We start from the raw sequence: 12,485 nt of genomic DNA, 5'->3' as shown, positions 1-12,485 counted from the left end.
CTGTGCATGTATACTTCTGCGCGCTGTCTCTGTTGGTCTGCATTAACACTTCCGAAACGCTAGTTGGCAGTGAGGTGTAAATGTTCCTCTGTGTCGAGTTTATTCGCTTCTGTTTTGCTTTTCCTGAACAGTTGTACAAGTGGCTCAAACTCGCTCATTTTGAGGCAGGAACCGGCAGACGTGCAACAACTTTAACTATGAGGTAAACGCAAAAGAAAACTTTCCATCCGGAGCTCCTTCACGGGACTCCACACTTGTAAACAATCGCTCCATCAGGCTCGCACCATTCACGCGGCTCTCAGTCCCGCCCAGACTCATCAGCGATACCAAGCCGACCAATCACAGAGCTTGCGCTACGCGTTGTTGCGACGTGTAGTTACATTTTTTGAGAGGTGCATGTAAGTGACGCCGACGGCCACGGCGAAGGGCTATGCGTCAGCGCCGTAGCATAAGTAGAAGTATAAATCAGCCTTAAAGAACAGCTTTTTCCCCAGAGCTGTCTCCCTTTTGAACTCTGCCCCCCACTTACTCTTTTGCATTCTTTTGCCCTCCTAATACACCGCCCACTCTCCTCTAACTTATACTCCTCATAATCACTGCACTATTTAACATTTGCACATTTAAAAATTGCATATAACTATTGCACCGCATTGCACTGATTCATTTATTTGAACTGTACATACGCATTGCACATGGACATGTGTAATTATGTACACACCCACTGTACATGTACATTTGTAATTATGTTTATCTATCTTCACACTTCTGTTGATTAATAGTAAGAAAGGTAAGAGACAATGTCTTATTTTCAGCTCTTCCTCAGGTCTCTCCACTTCCCGGGGTGAGCCCTCCCCTCCCAAGCAGTCCCATCCACTAGCATGTCAGCGATTGCTCCGATAATGCCATTAGTGCAAGCTCTGCTAGCCTGGTTAGTAGGGACAGAGCACCCTCTGGCACCCACGCCCAGAGCTCTGGAACCTCCACGTATAGGCCATAGACAGAACGTGGAAGACTTAAGTGGTATACCAGCATCTGCTAGCTTTATGAGGCATGCCTACATACTAAAGTGGAGACTATTCACTCCGAGAAGACCCCCGAACTTGCCATTAGCATTCTGTTGTGCTTCCTTCAGGATAAGCTGTAGAATAGGCTGTCACCCTTTACACTAAAGGTTTACATTGCAGCCATCTAGGCTCACCTTGATGCCGTGGATGGCAGCACGCTTGGGAAGAATAATCTAATCATCCAGTTTCTCAGAGGTGCAAGGCGATTAAATCCACCCCTACCCCCATCTTGCCCTCTTGGGATTTTTCTGCTGTCCTGGCGAAACTGCAGAGAGATCTGTTTGAACCACTTGACTTAGTATCCGTAAAAATTCTGTCTATGAAGACAGCTCTACACTGACATGATACTGAGACCCCAATGCAGCTATGAACCCAAGGTTCCTACCACCCTATTTAGAGAGCAGGGGCTGAACATGCAACCTGCCTCCTCTTTTTTTTGCATTAGCACGCAGCACCTCTCTCACAGATATCTGTAGAGCTGCGGGCTGGGTGACAATTAATATATTTGCAAGGTTTTATATCTTTGAGTGGAGCTGGTTTCCTCCTGTTTACTGGGTAACCCTGGTCAATCGGGAGGAAACTAAGTTTGGAGTTGCACATCCCCTGGAAAGGGCTAGTCCATATGTCCATATTGCTAACACATGGCCTCTGCAGCATACTCCCCCTTCGGGGACTGGCACGTTTTCCCAACAAACTGTAGTAATTTAAATATCCATAGACGACAATTAGCTAGGTGAAAGCAAATTAGCGACCTCTGATCTAAATCCTTTCTAAATTATTCCCATGTAATGGTTATTTAATGACTTAGGGTAGGGGTGTCAAACGTACGGATCAGGGGCCTCATGTATCAACGATGCGTGCGCACAAAAACTTTGCAAACGCCAGGTTTCACGCTCACGTTTGGATTTACTAACAATAAAATGAACGTGGGAATGTGCGCAGGTTCACTCCAACTTCATGCCTGGCGTACGCACATTTCTTGTGCGTGTCGATTTTATTTTCATTGGTGACTCCTAGAGGCAGTTGTGTTAAATTGCACTCTACAAAGTGTCTTTGAGCCGTGCACTGGCAGCTGTATGGGACGGATTTACCCGCATGTCTAGCAGGTTTATAGGGTTTCCATACCATGCAGTTGATCAGCCAAACATTAAAGCGCAATTTACAGCGGTCGCCGTTTTTCCCCAATGTAATCGGAGCGATCGACTGCACGCACATTGGTATAAAGAGGCTATCTGAAGATGAGTTTGCATACGTGAATCAGAAACATTTCCATTCAATAAATGTGCAAATAAAATATGATGCACACACTTATTAATGATTTCTATTTGTCTTCCTCGTGATGAAGAGTAAAGGCGAAATCTGATATGTAGCGGGGAGAAAAAAGAAGAATGAGTTGATCAGAAGCTGGATTCGAACCGAGTTTATGCTTGAACGTGTCAAAACATGATGCCATGCGTTTTACGAGCTATGCCACTCACACTGTTGAAGATACTACATTTTACACCTTTAGATTGCACTGTTTCTTTTTTAATCCACTCATTGTCCACGCTGTGTTCAGACCCAACTGAGTTAACCGCATCAGCTAAACTCTCTCACTCTATTCTTTTCTTTTGTTATTAATTCCAGAGGACAAACTTGACTTAACAAATGACACCGTTTTTCTCCAGTCTACCTCCGAAAGCAGCACCTTCAAATCACATTCTGTTAAAAGTTTCTCTTCTTGCTTTCTTTTGCCATTGCTTTTTCGTTGGGTTTTGCCAAAGTATAGTAATTAGCATATTTATACTTAGAATTCTACCTAATCAGTGATGAATATTCAATTAAATCATCAGCAATAACGCATGTGTATGTAATATTTGATAGCAACCTTTCATTTTAAAGAAATAGTATCTGGATGCAGCCTTTATGATGCAAGCTGAGATTGCATTACTCAGCAATGCAATGTCAGACACAATGCTCTCAAATGGAGTGACGTCATTGTGAGGGGTAGGGTTAGGGGTGGGGTTAGCCCATCAAAAAGCACTGGATGCAGCTCAGATAGCAGAAGTCTGTATTTCAAACACTCCCACTCGCATTCTTGTTCACATTGGTGAGGGAGATAGATTTCGAGATATTCTTGAAAAACAATACGAATTTTAGGTGAGAGTAAGACATCACAACTTAACTAAACTAGCTGAACCGGCGACTTCACTGTGACATAAAACATGTTGATGACCTGTTAAGCTGTCTGGTGTTTATTGTGGCCACAAATATCTATGATATTTAAAGGTCAATATTTTATCCTGTTTCTTGCCAATATTGAAAAATACCATCATTTTCTCTCTGGACTTCAAATTAAAAATAAATGCGATTTCTCTTGAAAAAAAAAAAGTGTGATGTATTATTTTTTTCTTTAAATATGCAATGCTTTTGATTCATTCCCTAAGTAACTATTAGAAATCAGTAACCAGTCAACACGGCAAGACAATGAAAGGAAGATGTATTTTAATGTTTTCACTTCAATATAACAAGACTCAGCACTGATATGTGTGTGTGTGTGCTGTTTATATAGTCCTGTAATCATTCCATGAGCAGCTTCAGCTGTGAGTGTTTGTAATCAGACAGGATTAGGAACCAGTGTGTGTGTGCAGTGCATGACTGGATCTTGTAGTCCATATAATGGCGGGTTTGTAGTTCTAAGTGATCTGTTTAGATGTGCTTACCAGCAATCTACAATTATTGGATCGCTGGTAATTGTGACACAGACAGCACCCTAAGCCTTGCACATTGTAGTTACATATGACTTTACCTGCTCATATATTTAAACATTAGAAGCATACATTAATATAGAACAGTACTGCTAATTTAGCATGTTTAGGAGAAAGGTGCTTTTACTTGTGACACTGTTTACTTTTGAAGAAGTTTGGAGTCAAAACAAAAATTAAATAAAATGTATTACATAAGAAATGTAAAAACATTGATAAAAGGGTGGTACAGTAACTTAATTAAGTACTATGAAATGAGTCTATTTACTGTATAAAGATAGTAATTTATAGAAAGTGTAATTAGTTTTCTAACAAAAAGAGTAAATAAATTAAAATCACTTTGCATTTAAGTCATTTCTAAATAGTTTAAAAATCTTTTGTCTTATTTCCTTGGATTGTATACCATATATGATTGGATTTAAACCTGGTGGAATAACATGAAAGATTATATCAGCGAGTTTCCTAGTTTCAGCATATACAGGAAAACGATGAAGAGATATTGCAGTAGATCCAGAAATCAGCATGATTATATAAACAGTCAAGTGAGTGCTGCAGGTTTTGATGGCTTTGCTGTTTGTCGCTTTGTTTTTACTTTTGAAGCATATCAGTGCTATTTTGAGGTATGTCAGTACAATACTCCCCATTGAAGAGGTAAACAAAACAACAGTAAAGGTTAATCCATATACATTATTAATCACCGTATTTTCACAGGATAATTTAAATAATGAGGCATTGTCACAAATGTAGTTTTGAATCACAGATCTGCAGTGGGAGAGACGCACACTGAGGCCGATCAATATCCCGACTAGCACAACTGCAACACCCCAGGCTGCTGCTGATAGTTTAACCACCATATTACTGGTCATTATAGCTGGGTATCGCAGTGGATTGCATATTGCCACATATCTGTCAAAGGCCATAATCATTATCACAGTGTGAGATGCTGTACCGTTCAAATGAGCAAAATAAGCTTGAATAACACACTCCACAAATGTGATATGGCGCTCAGATGGGTCTGTTAATATATTCCTCAACAATCCTGGCAAAATAACAGTTGTCCCTAAAACATCATTGAGTGTCAAGTTACAGAAAAGAACATACATAGGCTGATGTAAACATTTGTCTGCTGAAATCTGAATCATCATCCCAATGTTAGATACCATTATAAATGCATAAACCATCAAAAGAAGAATAAATGTAGGAAGGGTTGATTGAGATGTAACTTGCAGTCCCTCCACTAATAGTTTGCTGTATTGGAATGTCTGGTTGTCCATCTTATATCTAAACAAAACACACAAATAAAGTGGCAGTTCTCAATAATGTGTACACATGTATAAATCTACCATATTTCACCTTGTTCTTTTCATTTTTTTGTCATTACAATGAATTTTACTATGCGTCTGAAAGTGCTGCCAAGTTTTCTCAAGTAATTTTATACATGAAAAAGAACCTAAATGTGAGCATGTAAAATTAAATCACATTTAAAATTTACAATACCTGTATGATTTTTTTGAAGAGTAGTGCCTAAATGATTTGTGCATCTGTGACTTGACACTCGTCCTTGCGCAGTGTTATTTAATCTGTTTACTTAGTTATCATGACCTTCCTTCTCTGAATATATTTAGTTTGCTTGGCTACTTTATATGCAAATAAAAAAAAACAAAAACTTTTTGTCGACATACCCCAAGAGTCTGATTAGTGTACAACTGAGCATGTTTGATTGTTACAAACAGAGGGCCACAGTAAAGGTTGTGACGTTGCCAAGTTAAAAAAAAGTAAAAAATCAGAAATTCAAGATAGGGTGCAAAAAGTGACACTTTGGGATAAAAAAAATGGTATTACATTTAGATAAGCTCAACTTTACTTTTTTTTAACAGCTTTGGTTTTGTTATTAAATCCAGATGAAAATGTTTTGTTAAGTTTACATGTGCAACAAGGGGATGGAAGATCAGTTGGATTTAAAGAATGGAATTTTTTGTAATTGTGTCTGATTTAATGTAAGTAGTACTAAGTACAATTGGGGTTTTTTTCTCTCAACAATATGCAGGTCAGACACTTAAATTAGTTTTGTACATGTGTTCATGTGCTTTATCGTTTTCAATGTTTTTTTTCTTGAAGGAAGATAATTCGAATGTTTGAAATGTAATGTTTTTACACAGTTTTCTTAAATGTTTTAAGCATCTCCAATGTTTTAAATAAACAGTGTTTATTTTGTTAATATTTTGTAATTGTGTCTTTTTTATGTCAATAGTACTAAAATAACATTAATAAAATGATATGATAAAATATTTAGGACAAAATTAAAAGGTTTGCAGTAGGTAACTGTTTCCTTGGTTTTTACAGTAATTAACCATTTTCAGACACTATGGAAACATGCTGTAAACTAATTTACGATTGTATACTGTAAATCTCAAATACAGTTACTGTAAAAACCCTTTGAAATGTCTAAAAGTGTATTAAGGTTCAATAGCTGTGGCGTTTTACATACATTTCCCCTATAGTGGAAGTTTTTCCACATTGCATTTTCATTCCCCCTTTTAGAAAACGAGGGTTACATAGTAATTGTTTCATTCTTGATGACACTGGTGATGGAAAAGTTTTTTCTGTTCTTGCAGACATCACAACTTACCTATTCAAGCTGAATCTGCAACTTTAATGTGACATGTAACATGTTGATGACCTTTTGGGCTGTTTGGTGTTTATCATTGCCACAATTATTTGTGAAATTTAAAGGCAAATATTTTATCTATTTCGTCGTTTCTATCAGGACGTCAGTATAAAATAATTTTTTGGAACGAAAAAAAAATGTTTATACAAAATACATTTGTAGAATAATATGCCTTTTATCTTTAAATACTTTTCATACATTAGCTAAGTTAAATAACTAGAAGAATGACTGTCAACAGTAATACTACTTGTGTTGCTCTTTGCTTAATTTAAAATAAAAATGAAATATTTTACAGTTACAAATAGCTCTCTTATATTTAAACTCTTATATTTCAACATCAGAGGCATACACTATTATAGTGTTACAGTTTTGCTCAGTGGCTTTGGTGCATTTCTCACAACACTCTTTACATTTGCACAACAGTTAATGCATTTATCAAAACAATTAGTACAGACTGCAAAACCTAGTTTGTAACCTGCAAAAGCGTGTCATTTGCTTAAATTGGATAGCTCATTCCTCAAAAGCAAGTATCCAGCCTAAACCACGACGAATGAAGTTCTGCACAAGACTTTTGGCCAGCGGAGAAATTAAAATGGTCGTGCCCAACTGAGTCTGGTTCTCTCAAGGTTTTTTTTCTTCACTCCCATCAGGTGAAGTTTTTTTTCCCTCTCCGCTGTCGCCACTGCCTCGCATGGTTCAGGATTGGTAGAGCTACGCATCGATGAATTGGCTCTTCAGTGTTTGAACTCTCAGTAATGATTAAATCACACTGAACTGAGCTAAACTGAACTGAACTGAACTTAAACACTAAAAACTGAACTACACTGTTCCAGTTACTGAACCACACTGTTCAGGTTACTATGACCATTTATGTGAAGCTGCTTTGACACAATCTACATTGTAAAAGCGCTATACAAATAAAGCTGAATTGAATTGAATTGAATATTTAAGATGAAGTGTCCTGACACCATTGTTTATGAAGAAGATAGTCAAATGCCTTTATCACGTTTTCATTATGACACTTTATTCTGTTTTTTTTCCAATGCAAAAAAAATCTGATTTTGTTGACACTTCCTGAAAATGCCCAAGACAGCACTATATACTATTTACACAGCCATTTGAAAACTACAGTAAAGTTAGACATCACTGCATTTATTGAGGTATCCGAGTACAAGACACTGATATGTTTCACATTTTTACTGCATTTGCTCTTTGCAATTATAATTTATTCACAGCATTGTGCAAAAGGATAAATATACACTTCTTTACAACAAACATAAACTTCCTTTGAGTCGAGCTGTGCACAACTGTAAACAATATTGCAGTACATATTAAAACTGAACCTACAGCATACACAGGTCTGTAAATCATTCATGAAATTGTTCAATTTAGAAGACATTTTCAGGATTTATTTATTTATTTTTTTAATGTTTATAATTTTTTGCGTGACAGATTTTGACAACTAGTTCAACATTTGTGGATGTAATGACTCAAGTACTGAAATAAGGACTATTAGTTTTATATGGGATGACTATTCAGCATTTACAAGTTTAGTTAATTTTGACTGACATGACATAAGCGAATTATAATGTTATAAACAGCAGAAACTTGTATGAAAGCAATTGATGCATGTCCAAAAGCATTCGCAATTTGTTGGAAGGAATGAGACACTGCTACTATGATGTGCACAAATGACTAATTGTTTTGAGAAAGGCATTAACTGTTGAGCAAATATAAATAGTGTTGTGAGAAACGCACCAAAGTGACTAAGAAAAACTGTAAATGTGCATTTAATAGAAAAGGGATCTTGTGACAGAGTTTAACTTTTTTAATACACAATCAAAAATTAAACAAATGTGTGTTTTAAATTTCACAAAAAAAAAAAAACATTGATAAATGGGTGGCAACTTAATTACTTTACTGGAGTAATATTATAAATTTATGCAGTTTATGCAATGCTATCTATAGTAAATTTCAGCATAAATATAAACTGATTAGTAATCACAGAAAGTGTAATTACAGAGTTCTACCATAAACATGTAAATAAAATAAAATCACTTTGCATTTATTTGATTTCTAAATAGTTTAAGAATCTTTTGTCTTATTTCCTTGGATTGTACACCATATATGATTGGATTCAAGGCTGGTGGAATAACATGAAGGATTATGGCAGCTAATTTCCTAGTTTCAGCATATACAGGAAAACGATGAAGTAATATTGTAACAGATCCAGAAATCAGCATGATTATATAAACAGTCAAGTGAGTGCTGCAGGTTTTGATGGCTTTGCTGTTTGTCGCTTTGTTTTTACTTTTAAAGCAAATCAGTGCTATTCTGAGGTATGTCAATGCAACACACACTACTGAAGAGGTAAACAAAACAACAGTAAAGGTTAATCCATATACATTATTAACCACTGTATTTTCACAGGATAGTTTAAATAATGAAGGATTGTCACAAATGCTGCCTTGAATCACAGATCTGCAGTGGGAGAGACGCACACTGAGGCCGATCAATATTCCCACCAGCACAGCTGCAACAGCCCAGGCTGCTACCGAAAGTTTAACCACCATATTACTGGTCATTATAGCCGGGTATCGCAGTGGATTGCATATTGCCACATATCTGTCAAAGGCCATAATCATTATCACAGTGTGAGATGCTGTACCGTTCAAATGAGCAAAATAAGCTTGAATAACACACTCCACAAATGTGATATAGCGCTCAGAAGGCTCTATCAATAAATTCCTCAACACAGGTGGCACAAAGTCAGTTGTCCCTAAAATATCATTCAGTGTCAAGTTACAGAAAAGAACATACATAGGCTGATGTAAACATTTGTCTGCTGAAATCAGAACCATCATCCCAATGTTAGATACCATTATAAATGCATAAACCATCAAAAGAAGAATAAATGTAGGAAGGGTTGATTGAGATGTAACTTGCAGTCCCTCCACTAATAGTTTGCTGTACTGGAATGTCTGGTTGTCCATCTTTGACCTAAACAAAACACACAAATAAAGTGGCAGTTCTCAATAATGTGTACACATGTATAAATCTACCATATTTCACCTTGTTCTTTTCATTTTTTTTGTCATTACAATGAATTTTACTATGCGTTTGAAAGTGCTGCCAAGTTTTCTCAAGTAATTTTATACATGAAAAAGAACCTAAATGTGAGCACGTAAAATTAAATCACATTTAAAATTTACAATACCTGTATGATTTTTTTGAAGAGTAGTGCCTAAATGATTTGTGCATCTGTGACTTGACACTCGTCCTTGCGCAGTGTTATTTAATCTGTTTACTTAGTTATCATGACCTTCCTTCTCTGAATATATTTAGTTTGCTTGGCTACTTTATATGCGAATTAAAAAAACAAAAACTTTTTGTCGACGTACCCCAAGAGTCTGATTAGTGTACAACTGAGCATGTTTGATTGTTACAAACAGAGGGCCACAGGAAAAGCTGTGACGTTGCCAAGTAAAAAAAAAAAAAACTCTGAAATTCAAGAGTTCACACTTAGCTCATGATTTATACATAGCTTGTTTGGCATGCTGTCCCGGGAGAGAGCCCTGAGCTCAAGGGATCCTCGAGCCCAGGGCGCTCCCCCTTTTGCAGGGCGAGTGGAGATTGAGCTCAGGTCTATCTCAAACTCCCCCGCTGCTGAGGCCAAGGCGAACTTCCTGAGAGTAAGACATTATAAAAAAGGTTTAGGCTTGTTTTATCTATAATATAGAGCACATTTGGATGGTGGGAGGAAACCGGGGAACCCGGGGGAAACCCACGCGGACACGGGGAGAACATGCAAACTCCACACAGAAATACCAGATGGCTCAGCGAGGACCCAACACCATTGGTATTCTTGCTGTGAGGCAACAGTGCTAGTCACTGGGCCACCGTGCCGCCCATTCTGGATAAAGGAGGAAGAAGGGGAGGAGGGGGGTTTCTTCAAGACGAAGATAGTTGTAGAAAGGAAATGAGGATATATATATAGTGATTTGGGATCCTTCGATTGGAGGATCATAATTAGTTAATGTGGACCAGCTGGGTAAATCATGAGCACATGCTCCTCTCGAAATTAGTTTAAAACTAAACTTCACTTCAAGAGTTCACACTTAGCTCATGATTTATACATAGCTTGTTTGGCATGCTGTCCCGGGAGAGAGCCCTGAGCTCAAGGGATCCTCAAGCCCAGGGCGCTCCCCCTTTTGCAGGGCGAGTGGAGATTGAGCTCAGGTCTATCTCAAACTCCCCAAAAAGCCAATGATAAGCGCTCGGGACAGCAGCCGCGTGTTTACACAGGAACTCCCCAAAGTGCAAAGAAAAAGTGCTATATCCGGCTGCTGGATATATATATTTGAAGAACTGATAAAAAGTGGGGGAAAGCTTTCTAGGGAGTGTGTGAAGGGCAGGGTGGGTTTGGTGGCTAAGAAATAAAGTTAGGAAGTCTAAGGGAGTCTGAGTGGCTTAGAGGGTGGGTGGAGACTTGTGTGTAAATTGGGGCTTAAATGGGCCCTCTACGGGAGTCAGTGCTTAAGAGAAGGTTTGTGAGGAGATGTAATAAAGAAGGGTGTGGAGCTGGCTGTTTAAGAGGAGGGAAGAGATTTGGTAGCGGAAGCATAAAAGGCTGTTGGGGGTAAACAAAGGAGAGAAGCTGGAGGAAACAATGCTATATAAATTACTGTATGGAATATACAACTGCTATGCAGCAGAAGCACTCAATGCTGGCATGTTGCTAGAAACTGGCAGGGAGAAAGAGAGGGGAAGGAAGCTGGTATTAACACAGATTTAATATATTAACATGAAACATTAGGGAAATACTATGCATAATAAAATGCAGTAAGCAGCAGAAGCACTTAGCGCTGGCAGAAGAAAGGAGCTGTAATTAACAAAAATATGCTATACAATTACTATGCATAATGAGCAAAATAATCAATAAGAGAGATACTAATGCAGCGGGAGCCCACAACGCTGGTAAGGGGAGAGAAAAAGGGGGGTGCTGTTGAAGTAACAAGGTTACTATGCAAAATACAGAACATGAAATGCTAATGAACTACTATGCAGAATAAACATGTTAATGCCGATACTGGTGAATAACTATAAAGAATAAATAAACTGATGCAGCGGAAGCACTCGACACTGGCAGGGGAAACTGGAAGGTGAAGGCGATAGGTGAGGCTCTTACGAGAGCCAAAACTCCTATTGACTCCGCGGGAGTCAGAGCTTGGGGTGATGTTAATGTGGAGGAAGGAGGTTGGATGAGAGTCAAACACAATGAGTAAAGGGTTGGTAGAAAACAGTAAGGCACTCAATTCTGGCAAGTGGAAAGGGGAGAGCTGCTGGGAGTAACGTGATTATTATCCAGAAATACACAATAAAATACATGAAATACAAATGGACTACTATGCAGAATGAACACAATGTAGACATTTTATCAATAACTATATGGAAAACAAATAAACTGGTGCAGTGGAAGCACTCCACACTGGAATGGGAAAAGAAATGGGCGAGGTGGCTGAAGTAACAGATATACTATAAAATTTTTATGCAAATGATACAATACAAGATATAACAGTAAACCATTATGCAGAATAAATTAATTGGAGCTGCAAAGGTGCTTGATGCTGCAGGGCAGGAAAAAGGGGGGAGAGCAGCTGTAAGAAACACAAATATCCAACAATTATTATACAGAATATACAAATTATGCAATAAGATACTAAAGCAGAGGGAGCATACAACGCTGACAGGGGGGAAAGAAAAAGGGGAGAGCTGTTGGAGGTAACGAGATTACTATGCAAAATACAGAATATGATAACATGTAATGCTAATGAACTACTATACAGATTAAACAAAATGTAGATACTGATGAATGACAATACAGAATAAATAAAATGATGCAGCATAAGCACTCATTTCTGGCAGTGGAAACAGGAAGGTGAGGGTGATAGGGGAGGCTCTTGCGAGAGCCGAAGCTCGTGTTGACCCCTGTGGGGGTCTGAGCTTAGG

At 38.0% G+C, this 12,485-nt stretch overlaps 2 protein-coding genes across 2 annotated transcripts; both read right to left on the bottom strand.

Annotated features, from left to right (window-relative positions):
• Positions 1-3,531: 3,531 nt before the first annotated feature.
• Positions 3,532-5,357, bottom strand: or70a17 (odorant receptor, family 70, subfamily A, member 17). The gene is given in 2 exon segments (NM_001099262.2): positions 3,532-5,089; positions 5,306-5,357. A coding segment is annotated over 1 exon segment (939 nt). The 5' UTR covers positions 5,083-5,089; positions 5,306-5,357; the 3' UTR covers positions 3,532-4,143.
• A 2,257-nt stretch (positions 5,358-7,614) lies between these two features.
• On the bottom strand, positions 7,615-9,800 carry or70a2 (odorant receptor, family 70, subfamily A, member 2). Its single transcript, NM_131741.2, has 2 exons — positions 9,694-9,800; positions 7,615-9,476 (listed from the first exon to the last, which is right to left on the bottom strand). The coding sequence occupies exon 2, from the start codon at positions 9,467-9,469 to the stop codon at positions 8,531-8,533; it is 939 nt and encodes a 312-aa protein (NP_571816.2). The 5' UTR covers positions 9,470-9,476; positions 9,694-9,800; the 3' UTR covers positions 7,615-8,530.
• Positions 9,801-12,485: the final 2,685 nt, after the last annotated feature.

Source organism: Danio rerio, chromosome 21, assembly GCF_049306965.1.
Source record: "Danio rerio strain Tuebingen ecotype United States chromosome 21, GRCz12tu, whole genome shotgun sequence".
NCBI lineage: Eukaryota > Metazoa > Chordata > Actinopteri > Cypriniformes > Danionidae > Danio > Danio rerio.
The sequence above is the reverse complement of the archived record's forward strand: the minus strand, read 5'-3'. Positions and strand labels throughout refer to the sequence as shown.